Raw genomic sequence first — 14,772 nt, 5'->3', positions numbered from 1 at the left:
AGACCGTTCCGTTTTTTCTCACTCCTCCATTGATGAATCAATACAAAAGAAACAAGAATCCCCTCGTAAGGACACTCGGCGGTGAAAATAAAATAAAATAAAATGTTCGTGATGTGCTATCAAGTTATTCGATACATTATAAACTCCGTGTGAGTCAGCTTCACAAACACAAAACCAACAATTTCTGGGCAGGCAATTCTCCACCATTTTCAATGTCCGTTCCCTACGGAATGAGCCGATGGGAGTAGCACGTAAAATAAAGCATTTTCAAACGGAATCTTCGTCCCGATGCTACTATACTCACTGCACAACTCCACAGTAAAACGCGAAATGAAATCAGATAAAGTTTACAATTGAACCGCAAGATTGGCAATCAAAATGACCAACAATTCCAAAGCACAAGCATTCAACTTCAAATAGCTAGCGAAAATGAAAACGAGCAAGTGTGACATATAGTAATCGAAAGCAAAACGCAGTAATTCCAGCTCCGTTTCATACGAGCAGGTACGAGTAGTCCGGGGACTTTTCCGCATAGAAAAGGAAACGCTAGAGAAACCGGAATCACTGTCGGTATAAATTCCCTGTAATAACCTCCCCTACAAGAACTATCACGTCTAATTTTGTCGTTTATTTTACCCAATAAAGATTTAATTAATAAAACCGTAAGCGTCTCATTGCCAGAGGAAAATTATCTTCTCTTGTTGTGGAAAAATAGAGAAAAACTGATCAACCGAACCTTTTCGAAAGAAAATGCTGGTCCGTTTTTTCGAAACTTGTATGAAAATGCGGTTGGCTCCTTTCTTGTGTGCAATGGTTGTGTACAATTCAGTTCGCGGTGTAAAATTATGGTAGAAGAAAAAGAAAATTATTTTCATTAATTTGTTAAAATAACAAGATGAAAAGTTAACCCAAGGAATTACATGAACCCGAATACATATCAGTTAGAAATTCCACTTCCTTACTGCGTTTGCCAATATAGCCATATTTCTTCTTCATCTATCGACCTTAGGTCTTAAGCAGCCACGGTTCACCTGGCGTTGACAGCTTTGATGGTGTGGTTTTTCGCTGTGGACATGCTACCCTGATAATTGAGGGACAGATTTTGAAACGCTGTTCCGGATTTTACGGTAGCAGGAAACAACGTTCTTTGCAACACGAGGTTGTTATTGCAACAGGTTAATTTTATTTAATTTTCAAATGATTAACGTTTTTGTGCTTCATCGGCATGACATCATGTAATTTAAACGATCGTCAATTTCGACGAACCACAAAAGTTATTAATTTTCAACAATTTTTTAATTCTTCTATAAAAAACTATTAGTATTTGTTTGTATGGACCACATATCGATCTTTGATCGTTTCACATTAATGTTGTCATCAAACCACAATACAAAAAATGCTGCACACATTTTTATTTTACTGGGTTTTTTTTATTAATGATCAATAACGTACGACAAAAAACGAACACGCGTCTCTCTACTTACATACTAGGCTTATTAGTAACATCTTCACTTTCCTCTGACTGGCTCTCTCTTTTGCTCTTCTTCTCGTTTCCAATGCTGAATTCATTATAAGTTAACGAGTGTTTTCGCTCCCTCTACCGAACAATTCTGCCCAAACATCCTTACACATTAATCATGCAATCGAAATAAAAGTCTCTCGTTCTCATTACGAGAGTTTTCTGCTGCTCGCTCCCTTATTGCCGATTGTTAGTACGGATTGGAGAGGTATGCATTCGTACCTAGTAAATGTATGTAGTACAAAACTTGTCTCATACAAATATTTTTCCTGTTTTGATAATTCAATTCACCGGGTTTCACTGTGCCTACCGCCCTGCGCCCTAAGCGCATACATTTTTGGAGACGATTTCATTCTATTCCCGCGAGGGAATATTGGAAATCGTCCACCGTTTCGTTTTTGCCGGTTGGAGGCCGAATCTCGAGCCATGCTTTGAGGTCTTGCAAAGTAACGCCAAGAGTTCTCGCTTCTGCAACGCCTGCACCACTGCTCGATGCGTCTTACCCTTGCAAGATCTATCAACAACGCACACAGAGCTCCCGTGTCGGAGTTGTTGTGCGCACGCACAGTCGGATTTCTAACGTAACACGAAAAGAGAACTCGATCGAAAGAAAATTGTGGGAAAGTGATAACGCTTCGACTAACATTCTTCTTGGATCACAATCGCTACCGGCAAATCCAGACCGGTATGTTCCTCCTTTTAGAAAGTAATAAAAAAAAAAGTTAGAGTGAAAAATAAACTGATCGATCCCGTCAATAGCTGTTGCTTCTTCCACTTTTTGTGTCTCTCACTAGAAAGATTTTCTTAAAACCCTTCACAAAACTACTAATCCTTCACCTTTCTCACTCTTAATCACACTACCTTCCGCGTGCATTCTTCCAGTTGACATTATCAAAAAAAAAAAAAAAAAAAGAAGTAAAGAACCTTAAGATTACAAAGATTCGAATGTTGATTCGCTCGCTGCTTTCCTACCACTCGACATTCTACGGAAACTATTCTGGTTTACTCGCTTGCTTTCTAACCAATGAAGAAGACGAATCTAACGACTACTGTTAAGTGAACCGTACGTATGTGTCCGCTGCCGCGCCTTCTTAAGCTTCACGCCGATAGATCTTCTCCATGATCTTGAAGAACAGTTCGTGCGGCAGACCACGCGAAATCTGCTGGATGTGCGTTTTGATCATGTTGTACGACTCCTCCTCGTACGTGGCATACGTGGTCGGCAGTCCGAGCTGTTCGTACAGTTTCTTGACGCGAGCCACATTTTCCGGATCTGGAAGATAACATTAGGAAAAAATGGTGGCAAAATGAGAAACACCGTTCTATGACACATTTCCCGAATTCGAATGGGCAAACACTTACCCTTGGAGCCGTAGCATTGCCGCATGATGTCCTTCTGCTCTTCGGTGGCACGCTGCATCGCGACCACCGCCAACCAGCTACACTTGCCCTCGGCGATGTCCGTGCCGACCTTGCCAATGACGGCTGGGTCGCCGAAGCAGTCCAGGAAGTCATCCTGCGCCTGGAAGAACTGACCAATCTCGAGTAGGATTGTCTTCGCCTGTCGGAACATCTCCGGATCCGTGTAGCTGTAAAGGGAAACGAAAAGAATATGAATAACATAGTGCATAAAACACGGCGCTATACAACGCGGCGCCCTCTAGCTGTCAATTTATTGAACTAAGAGCCATAAAATTGAACGTTCAAGCAATTCCGATGAAAAGATATTTTGTAGAATGAAAAAAAAGGTTTTAAAAACACCATTTAACTATTCCAAATTTACTAAACATAAAAAAATAAATGCATACAAGGTTAACAAATAGCGAAATAAAATCTACCATATGTCAAGTAAACATTCGTTAATGAAAAAGAGTGCTATAAACAACACGCTGCTTAAAATTTAATATTTTTCTTACTGTTTATCGTTTGAGCATTAAGGTATCTAAATCAAGCTCATAATAAGTATTCAAGGCTCTTAAAATGATAAGATAGCATTGATTTGCCCAGTTCATAATTAATAAATAATTACTACAAAATTACTTTATGATAGTAATTTGTTTCTGCTGATCGTAAAAGAGCGTTGGGGTATAATAGTAAATAGAAAAATTAAAGAACCAATTCGAACAAATCAAATGCGAAAATAAACATATGCATGTTAACTTGCAATAATAATAAAAAGGAAATTTCCCAACTCACCCCGTCATGTGCATGGCCAGCGCCACCGGGAGGTAGAACGTATAGTAGGAAGTCTTGTGGAAGACGATCGATTTGTACACATCCATCGTGTACTGCGTGACATCGAGCCGGGACGAAAGCAGGTCCATACTTTGGCCCAGGCTCGTGATGAACTTCATCTCGTTGAACTCCTCCAGCAGCCGGGTGTAGTACGGATCGTTGCGGAACTGCTTCCGCAGGATGTACGAGATCGACGAGTCGATCATGATCCCGTCGTTGATTGCCACCATCTTGACGTCTTCCAGCTTGTGCCAGCACGGTTGGCCACGACGCGTAACGCTTCCGTCCATAATATCATCGGCGATCAGGTACATCGAATGCAGCTGCAAGGGGCAAGAGGAAGCGGGGATGATGATGAAACATAAATGAAAGAAAGAAGAAAATCAATCGCTTATCACACACGCCCAGCGTGCACACGAATCAATGTTTCAGCATCGTGCCCTAGTCGTGATAAATCGCAACCCATTTGCGTCACACACCCGCCGAGACGGTGGCATGCGGTCATCGTGTGGAACCACTCCACTGCCGCTGTTAGGTTGGTGTTAAAGGTCACAAACTCGACCTTCGGAGGCCCTACCACGCCTCGTCGGCGGATTGGCAATTTCCAACAACTGTTGATTGTAGGGTATCAGTACCGGAATAACAAATATAATTCGCAAACAAAGCATCAACTCAAGAGGGTAAGCGATAAGAAGTGAGAGGGAAAAAACATAATACAGGCGGTTTAAATTCTTCACTTGCTTGGCTTCTAGTTAAATTCATCTATCATGACAAATTGGCATTGGATTAACTGTCTTACTAAGCAACACAGGCCCTTGTCAAGCTGCCCATGTGGACAAAATTCGTCAGTTACTACCTGTAGTTGTTGCCCTCCGGTAGACCCAGACAAAGCTGTTGAAGCACCTTCCATTAATGATGTTTATTTTCGAGTGGACGACATTGAAAGCCACCCCGCAAACAAATAAACAGATAATTCACCGAAACCACCGATGGTCTAAACCCGATCAACCGAAGGCCAAAAAACATTGAAACAAAAATCATGGCCACGAGAGAGCATGGGCATTCTTCTCTTACCATCTCGATACACCAGCCAAGGTACTGCGCCTTGCGGATGTTCTCCGGCGTAATGTCCTCCGGCTTGGCCAGCATCCGGTAGGCCAGGACGCACGCCAGCCCGCGGTTCTTCTTGCCCTGCGGCACGTTGTACTGCAGCGCACGGACGAACCACTTGGTGGCCAGGTTCTTGTCGTACTTGCTGGCGTACGCAGTCAGGTCGCGCACCAGGTCCGGGAACACGGCCATAAACTCGCGGCTCTCGCTTTTCGGGACGGCCGTGTGGGCCGCCGCTTCCGGTACCGACGAGTTGAGCGTCGAGAGGGTTCTGGAATGAAAATGTTTACAAGAAATAAAATACATCGGTTAAATAATGGTTAACGGTAAAAAATAAAAGCAACGTTGAGGCTAATCAGTGAGTGACGTAAATCGGGTTGGCAGATTCACTCGCGGTTCGTAAGGTTTGTTTTCGTTCGAGTTTACTACAATTATGCGAAACTGTTATCAGCTGATTCACTGATTGCTATAACCATTAACATGTCGGTGGTGGTTTTCCTGAAATAGATATTCGTGCCGGCTTGAAGCTCCTACTGGCGGATAGTAATACATTCCCTTTTTTTCGTCCCCATAAAGTCAGTAAAAACATGCTAATTAATACACACCACGCCGAAAGATCCGGTCAAGCAAATAGGTTGTATTTTTTTATTCAATTATTTCATAAGCAACTGGTGTGTAAATTTTAATGTGTTTGTTCGCCAATTTTAAGCACTCACGCTAATGAAGCGGGACACCTTTTTTCCGTTGTAATACCTTCTCGAAATGGGCATGTTGCCTATTGCTTAGTGTCCCGCTCTTCCACCTCTCTTTTGGAGATAAGATTACTTTTAAATATCTCCGCGGGGGGCGATCAAATTTTTGATTGATTAGGCAACGTTCAAAGTACAGAGGATAAGGTTTCTTTGCAAAAGGCGGGTGATCGCGTCATGTAGAGAAAATGGGTCACTTAATGGATTTGGGCCAATTGGGGTACACTGGGGGTTTCTCTTCATTGGAATTGGAAGTTGGAACCCAAAAATGTAATGTAAACTGTTTTTATAAAACCTTTTTTAAATATAAAAAAATATTTTTCCACCGTCATCGTGATTGTTGTTAAAGCAGATGATGCAGATGATGAGTTCATCATCATATAATGTGGAATTCAACTATATTGTCCACAGCTGGTGACCACAAACGTAAGTGTTTTTGTCAAACAAATATTCAAAAAATTAGAGGGACTTTGAAGTTCGTCTACCACTTTCGAAAATACGGAAATATCAAGGGGTTGATGTCCAGCGATCGTTCCTTCACAAAAGCAGCTCTCCAACAACGAACACTATTGTGCTCTACGAACGAACATTATTTTGTCACACCTTTTCTCTGCGATCTGTTTGCATATTATATTTTACTTGTAATTCAAATAAGCACACGTACTGCCGCTGATATGAAATGTTCGTGAAAAGCCCATATGCATAAGAAAAGTTGTTTGCGTCTGAAGGCGAGTATCTATTGACACCTTTTTAGAAGCGAGATGTCCGCATCCCGATCGGTGATACGGTTTTCCGGACTAGCATAAATTACGATCCATCTAGGCTCAATTATAGTTGAAACCAGGACAACAGGAGAAAAAAAAACATACGCCACACTACAACAGCACAATAGAGAGAAGGTCGTAGTATATCTACCATCTTGATAGTAAAGAGAAAAAGGAAATATTATTGCGTTTTCAAGTAAGTGCAGCTAATCGGCCAATCTCTCCCATTCCTACAAAGCCCACGGGGAGAGCATCTATTCTTATCCTATCGTACGAGGCTTGTTATGCGAAGCCCCCCAAAGGCGCTTACCAGGGAACGGCCACTATCGTAAACAACAACATTATTATTACGCCGGAGCGATTCCTTCCTTACGCTTATCGCGGCGGTCGGTGACGGCGTATTACGACATTCCATACGATTGTCAATAAAAAATAAAACTGGACGCCCTTTCCGAGATCGATTGGGGCTGGGGTGACGGTTTAGCTGCCGTCAACTGTTTGATTCATCTAACCACCGGTCGATGGTAAATGATAATCCACTCGCCACGTAATATTTCCCATTTGCGGAAGACCTTATTTCCCTACACAGGTGCGGGGACCGGCCGTAGGGGAATAGATTAGTTTTCGAATCGAACAGCCATCGCACTACGGCGCATTTATAATTCCTCCAATGCCTACTTTCTGGAAAGCACCAGTTTCAGCAACGCACATCTAGTCACCGCAGCAGGGCGTTAGAAAATGCCAGTGTGTGTGTCTTTGAGGTCCGTAAACAAATGCACTAGCCTGTTCCCCTACTACCAATTTTGAATGAACTCAGGCCTATCCCCGTGGATCGGAGTGAGACGCAGCGACTGACTTATGCTCCGTCGCATTCGCGCTGTAGGGCCGACAATTTTCGACCCGCCCGCGAGCGTAACTTATATGAAGAGTGAGCAAAACTTGTATGAAGCCTGAGCACGCGTGGATACAAACAAGTGCGAAGCCCTCAAAGAGCGTAATTCGCTCCATACAATTACACGCTCTCCACCGTACGGCAGTGCAGAGAGTGTACGCGAAGACCCCGCGAGAGCCTTAAATGGCCTGCTCTTGGTTGAGGCCTACGCTAGCGATCGCTAACGATGCATGCAAACGCATGTAGCTAGATATATATTGTACATTTAGCGCGCCATTCTCAAGCAAGAGCGCCGGTCTAGTGGATAGCGTACACAGACCGGAGTTGGAGAGGTTGGGTTCGAATCCCGCTGTGTGCTCGAGGCATGAGAGTGTTGTAGAAGGCAGAAGAGAGAAGGGGGCCCATCAGGGCTCTCCTCTTTTTGTTTTTGCCGGCTTTGCTCCGAATGAATTATCCCGGTTTAACTGGACGATCGTTGAGAGAACCGTTGACAAAACCGGGACCCATTTTGTATGGAGAAATGTTCATTTTGTGTTGGATGGGTCGTTCTCACACCACACCCGGCATTTTGACCTTGGCGGTGTTGTTTGGCCGGTTCTCTCGCTACGGTGCTGGTGCAGTAAACGACGCCACCGCGGTCATCTAATGCTCGTTCTACAATCCAGCAGTCGATCATCACAAAACATTATAAAAAAGTATAAGTAGTAGTAGGCGGTGAACATCGTGCGCGCTTCAGAGTCTGAAACAACGCAACAAAGCCGCGCCTTAAATAATGGGGCACTTTGGACACTCCTTTTCAGCACCATCGGTGATAATTTTGACCCGTAAGGCCAAGCACGGGCCGAGTTGGACGAAATTTGGTACGAATATTCATCCAAGATGGCAATTCCCAAGCTCAATTTTAATACAACTACTAAGGTAAAATTTAGTGTAAGAGCTCTTGAACAATCAGCTTAAATTTCGCCATTTAGAATTTCGTTTATTTTACCAAGCAGAAAAATGTCTCATTTATTGTTAGTAGAAATGCAGGATATTTGTGATAAAATAATGTAACTCATTGGTGGATATTTGAACCGGTGTGTGCCACCGGTTTTTTGCACATGTTTTGATGTTTTCCTCTTGCTACATTTGGAAGTCTCGACGCGCGCCACGCTGGCGTGTACGAAACTGCGCAGTTTAAATGCTCCAACCGGTATGTGATGGAAGAACACAAACCCCCTCCTCGCCTCACACAGGTCGATACCCAATCTTCCTCGCAACACGTGTACAATCGCCAAACCAATGTTTTGAAAAGGCTCGTTTGACTCGCGGAAAAGGAAAAGATAACAACACCACCATACGACTGCCTCGGTTGGGATCAGATACTGCGTACTTTCGTGAACCAGACGTCGGTCGTAGTGCGTTCATTTTGAGATGCCGAAAATAGGCTTATGTACTTCGCACATAAGGGAGCCAACATGCCGGAAAACAAGCCGTCTCGCAAAATTCAAGTGGTTCCAGATCCAGGGGTTGAAGAGAAGAAACGGTTGGATGTTTATTTTTAGCTTACTTTTATTTTTTAATCGTAATTCGTCGCTGCCATTCCCGTGGCGAACCTCGCAGTGGCTGTGTTAATGTCAGCCGTTCGCGAAGTGATGTTGCCATCTGAACAAGGCACCCGGGAACAAGAATACGGGGCTTGAATATTTAATCACCTCGGTTCTGGGCCGGAATGGACACTCGATATTAACACGGCACGACGCCGCGATGTGTGATGTTTTATGTTTGCTTCTCTGGCGTTTCTCGAACCGATCGGATCGGACCGCGGCGGACTGGAAAGTAACAAACCACCTTTTGCCGATGACCACGGACGGGTTTGTGTCGCCATCGCATTTAAATAAAACTCGTCACCGGGTGGATTTGCGGTCTCTGCCGGTATTTGATCGGATCGAAGCGGGTATTGGTCAGCGTATGGCACGAACGTGACGCCCTATGTCCGCGTTTGTCCGTGGCCCAGCATCATCATAATCATCAGCAGTAGCAGCAAAGCTACGGTCCTACGTGCGTACGGTACCTGAGACCAAAGCAAGCTTCGATTTTAACGGACCGTTTTCTCCGTTTCCAAGGACTACTTTGTTTGACGGGTCGATCACATTACAACACCCAAGGGGTGGTAGTAAACAACCGAACGCACATATGGCTGTGTTGTTGGCATCACCAGTCGAACGACCCAGGAGGAACGGTTTATAATTTCTTCTTCGTTATTTCTTGCATTTTTTATCCACAAGAAAGAAACAAACGGAATGGAATGTTCCGGATGACCTTTACGAGATGAAAACTACGATTTCCCTGATCGGTTTTCCAAACAGCAAAGGAATGTAATATTCCCAGCCAGTAGTTCAAATAAGACGCAGACAGGGGTTTTGTTTTGACTGGAATGAACTCAAACCCTTTGCCTCCAGCCTCTCTCGAAGCGCAAACACGCGTAGCCATGAAATGGCACACGCTCAATTTACGGTTTTCCATTTCCCCTTGCGGTCGACGATGTGCTGAAGAGTTTGCATCATCGTGTGGCGAATGTTTTGCGTCGGAAAAATAGGCCACAACGCGACTGGAGTGGAAATCAGTGGATGGCGTGACAGCGCTTTAGGGCGAGAATGTTCATCTCCGTTTTTCTTCACGCGTTGCCGCGTAGTTTAGGCCTTGTGTGCTTGACGACTTTCCTACAAAAACAACCGACCCTCGGGGGTGACGCATACACAACAAACCATGGATGCAACTGGAACCGGTTCTATTTTTAATGCTGCAAGTGCATACTGTCTTTGTGCTGCTTTGCTGCCGGTTGGTTGTTGCTGGTGCCACGGTCTGGATGTGGATGCTCTTTTCGTGGGACAGTGGCATCGTGCAGCAGCCAACGAACGAACCTCCTGGGTATGTGTGTACAGAGCTTGACACATTTAACGCACAGAGAGATGGTCCCATAGAGGGAAGATAGAAGAGGAGCGCGTGTCGGAGATGATGAGGCATACTATCGGGCTTGTCGTCTGATACCGAGGGGGGTTCTGCTTGCCACCGAAGATAAACACCACCTCACGTAGGCAGGCAGCGCGGTGAACTTTGGACTTTCGCGTTTTAACGCTCGCGCGTGTCCACGGCCAGGCGAGCAGAGGAATAAATTCCGGTTTGCCGTCGAACGAAGGCGCGGCACGATTTTTGGCCTTTGATTAAATTCATTCATTCGGTCAATCATACAACAGTGCATTCCACAACAGGTTGAGACCGGTTGTTGTGATTTTTAGGGCTCAACGGCGAATATTCGGTGCAAACAGCAGGCAATGACGGAAAGATGTTACCATTGGAAACGGGGGGGAAAAGGTAATTTCACTTTTCGCACATATCCGCTTTCCGTTGAAACAAAACGTTCGCCGCGGATCGTTCGATTGGAAGAAAAAAAAACGTTGGTCGGTACCCGTGAAAGCAACGGTCATTATTCCGTGACCGCTACACTGATGCTTCTTTCTTCCGCGTAGCCCACAGTGGCCACGACGTAACACAAAAAGCATAAGCAAACGTAAAGGGGTGGTTATCTAGAGAAAAGGAAAATATACCCCACACCACCTGCGTTCCCCGGCCGCTCGCCAACACTTACCGAGACACCTTCTTCAGTCTTATCTGTTGCTTGCTGTCATAGCTGCGGCTGACCTTCTGGTGGTGCTGGTCGTCCGTCGTCCGGATGGTCATGTAGTCGGAATTGTTCACCTCGCTGCTTTTCGAGATGAACCGGCTGCACAGGGCCGGCAGGTTGACCATGGGCAGTGCCACCGCCCTACGCGCCAACCGGGACGTCGCTTCCATTTGGCAAAGTTTCGCAAACATGTTGCCGTCTTTGGTGATCGCTCGCTACCTCGCTAGTTCTTGTGGGCTGCTGGGAACGGCACTACCGTGTGGCGTCTTCGCCACGTCGTTTATCAGAATACAAAGGCGAAAACCAACAGAGCCAAACTAAAAGCCACCGCACCGGTAGTTCTCGCTGGTCGGCCAGGTTGAACACGCGTGTCTCTATTTTCGTCCGTCACTGTAGGTTACGTGAAACGCCAAACACACCGTCGCCCGTTTTCGCTGCCTTTCGCTTCTTCCGATCGGTGGTTTCGACCGGATTAGCTCTTCTCGTTATCACTCTTCCCGTAGCGTTCGTGGTTTTATGTTTTTATTGGATTGAATTTCTCTCCGCCTTCAAGACTTTTCACTGACGACCCGAAACGGCAACAAAAACCGGTTGAATTTTTATCTGCCGCCCGCTGTTTGTAGTCGTTGTTGCTTTAATTTGTTCTTTCTCAATTCTCGCGGAGTTGATTTCACCGGGACGCGATCCGTACACACTCTGGCAGTCACACGTACACACACTGGCAAGCACAAGATGCACCACCCTTTTTTTTCTTCAATGACGTCACTGGAGATGAATACCGTAAGTGGAAGTATTTCTACGCCTTTATGTATCCTACTTGGATGAGTCTAGAACCCTGCAAAGTTTCTTCGCGAAAGGGTTTGAGAAATTTAGATTTTTCCTTTTAGAACTCCCTCACCACATTGATTTTCACTTGTCGGTAGGCACTTTTCCTGTCTTGTCAAGAAAGTCTGGCTGGGGGGCAATGTCAAACCACACTGAAGAATAGACACACGTTGTACTGCGCGTTCGAATGCTTCGAAACGACTGTGGCGTTCGTGAGGATTACATCTGTTTTTATGAAACTCCACGGAAGTACCGTATACGAATCAAAATAAACCCATCCTTTCACTACTACAGTCAAAGCGTTATCCCGGATCGGTGCGGAAGAAGCGACAGTTGGGGTAAAACAGTGAACGTCGGTATACCGGGATATTCCAGCATTTAACTGTTCATCTCCACATAGCGAACTCATAGGAAACTCTGGTGAAACTCCTGTCAAACTTGTATGGAGTTTCGAGTTTCCCGAGTTCGCTAAGTGGACACGCATTTGTTTCGGTCTTCTTCGCTTCTTCTTAATCCGTCAGTTATTAAACGTCAGAACGAGGGGGTTTGCTAGTGCTGTCAAGAGTTTCCTACCAGTTTCCTACGAGTTTCCCAGCTGTTGCGGGAACTGAGTTCGACAGTTCGACGGAGGAGAGTTCGCTATGTGGAGATGAACAGTAAGATATATGGCTGTAAGAGTGTGCACACATTTTGTTTTGTAATTACAATTAACACCTAGTCGTCAGTAGTTTCGACAGCTGAGACGTTGAAAACGTACTGATGGACTGAAAATCACACCATGTTGGAGTAATAATAGTTCTATATAAAAAACACAGTTTGTTCGCTAGTCCGCGAATGGGGAAAGAAATAAAGCATAAAAAACACGAATTTACAGAACAAAAGAAGCGTAGGAGAACGATGTAAAATTTTGGAATCGCCAGGGTAAAAGATCTACTTGTTTAGCTTTTAAGATATACAATTTAAGGTGTACACGCGCAAATTTAAAAGAACGTAACCGAATGGTTGGTCTTTTTTCTAGAAAAGAAAAAAAAAACAGCAAAATCTACTTAATTACAAGATAATAATGTTTACATGTTTCGTATTTATGAATGCACCTGAAAGAACCCCAACATGCGCTAAACATTTGTTTGTTGAGAGTATTGATGCTAGCGCTTGCGACAAATACGCACACGTAGATACGCTCTATATAGATTGGTGGAACTTCCAACACCATCCCCGTCTGGTACAAATGTTTACGTCGCAAAACGCGTATTTTGTAGAAAGATGGAAAACTGTTAAAATACCCAAAAATTATTTAAGATCTTAGCACGAGGCTTAAACGATAGATTAAAATGGGAACTGGAATGAAAAACTAAAGAAACACATTCACTAGTGGAAAGGATAAGGATAATTATCGATATGTTACTGATAAACGCTGAACGGTGGTGTATCGTATTATCAACAGATCGATGCTTACGCACTTGGAACAACCTCTATAATGGGTCGTCAATATTGATGATTGCAAAAATGCATCGCTTTCCAAAATAAATCAATTAGCATATGATAGTAATATCAATATCCCACCATCCTGCCAATCAAGTGTTGTGCACAAAAGTTTACCGAAATGGTTACACATATTGACCGCATGTAAACAACGACAAAAGTGTGTTGCGGTACCCGTTTTTATGATTCAAAACCCATCGCTCCATCCTGATCGTCGATATCTTTCGCATAGTCGCGAATTAATAGCGACAAACGCGATTTTCCTTTGCGAGACGTCTTCCTTCCATGGTAACTACGCGCCGTGTTCCTATGCGTTCTCATTGCTATGTTGTTATGTAGTCACGTAGGCATTTCTTGAACCCGCGCGGTTCAGCCGTACCTTCGAGGAGACCCGCAGCACATTGGGAAAGAGCAGGGAGAAAACTGGAATCGCGAAGTTCGTAGGATCACAAGCAGTGTAATTTTTTCAGCTACAAACTCTTGAAATAGTTGCAGAAAACTTTTTTTTTTTATATCTCAATAATAAATGAAAATAAAATATGGTTTTAGTTATTTGCAAACAGGATTAAAATATCGCTCTAATATTTAAATATCTACTTTGACTTGATCAAACTTTAAAATCCTAGAATAGAGAAAGTTTCACAACATCTTTGCTCAATAGTTTTTGATGGACCACTTTAAAGGGGATTGCCCAGAAAGGCATTTTCCTCAACACATATAAATTATCCTTGCAGTGATATTAAATTTTTGGAAAAGTAATGTGCATACGATTCGCATAGTGCGTTCGTTCATTCTTCTTCAAAATATTCACCAGACTGCCTCCAGACGGCCATCTTCCCGGTTGTTATATACTCAACAAGGAAAATGAACTTTGTTTTATATACTTGGCAATCATATGGACGTTTGGTATGCAGGTGTTTACAGTGATGTGCGATGTTGTGTGCTTATTTGGAACAAATGGTTGGTTTGTAAATTGGAATATTTAAAATTTTAATAGTTTAGTGCTGAAGCTGTGTTTACGTCCTCACTTGCTGGCTGGGTATCTTAAAAATATAAACAATTCTTATTTGTTCCTAATCTTTCAAGTCGTTCATTTTGGTTTAAAAGATTAAATGTTCAATCATATCATTTCTAGATCATGTAAACTGTTATCTGTAATAAAAAAAGGGTCACTAAGCTTCTGTTCAACAGATCTGAGGGTCCCACTTGCTTGCCCTTACTTTCCATTGGCTAGAGCTTCCCTAGTACGGTACATGCAACCAATCAGCTGTTTGTTGTTTTTAAACTGGGTTGCCAATCACCCTCGCGTTCAACAGTTGGTTGGCGGAAAATATGGGCCAAGACTACCGCCAAGGAGAATCAATATCACACGCCTTAACAACTCGTCCCGTTTGATCGATGAAAATTTTCATCATTCGCACGTGTTCGCGCGAGTCGGTTGAAAGAGTGTAGTACAAATTCGTTAAAATTACCAAAAATTGATTTTTAACTTATAGAAAACAGTCGAACTACCGACCTAAGTGACCGTCAAC

The 14,772-nt window shown here is 43.8% G+C and overlaps 1 protein-coding gene across 1 annotated transcript; it reads right to left on the bottom strand.

Annotated features, from left to right (window-relative positions):
- Window positions 1–2,427: 2,427 nt before the first annotated feature.
- LOC131280936 (farnesyl pyrophosphate synthase) lies at window positions 2,428–11,858 on the bottom strand. Its single transcript, XM_058310181.1, has 5 exons — window positions 10,898–11,858; window positions 4,829–5,135; window positions 3,716–4,077; window positions 2,882–3,108; window positions 2,428–2,792 (listed from the first exon to the last, which is right to left on the bottom strand). Exons 1-5 carry the CDS (start codon window positions 11,122–11,124, stop codon window positions 2,611–2,613), a joined length of 1,305 nt encoding a protein of 434 aa, XP_058166164.1. The 5' UTR covers window positions 11,125–11,858; the 3' UTR covers window positions 2,428–2,610.
- Window positions 11,859–14,772: the final 2,914 nt, after the last annotated feature.

This window comes from Anopheles ziemanni, chromosome 2, assembly GCF_943734765.1.
Source record: "Anopheles ziemanni chromosome 2, idAnoZiCoDA_A2_x.2, whole genome shotgun sequence".
Classification (NCBI taxonomy): domain Eukaryota; kingdom Metazoa; phylum Arthropoda; class Insecta; order Diptera; family Culicidae; genus Anopheles; species Anopheles ziemanni.
This window is presented reverse-complemented; position numbering and strand designations above follow the sequence as displayed.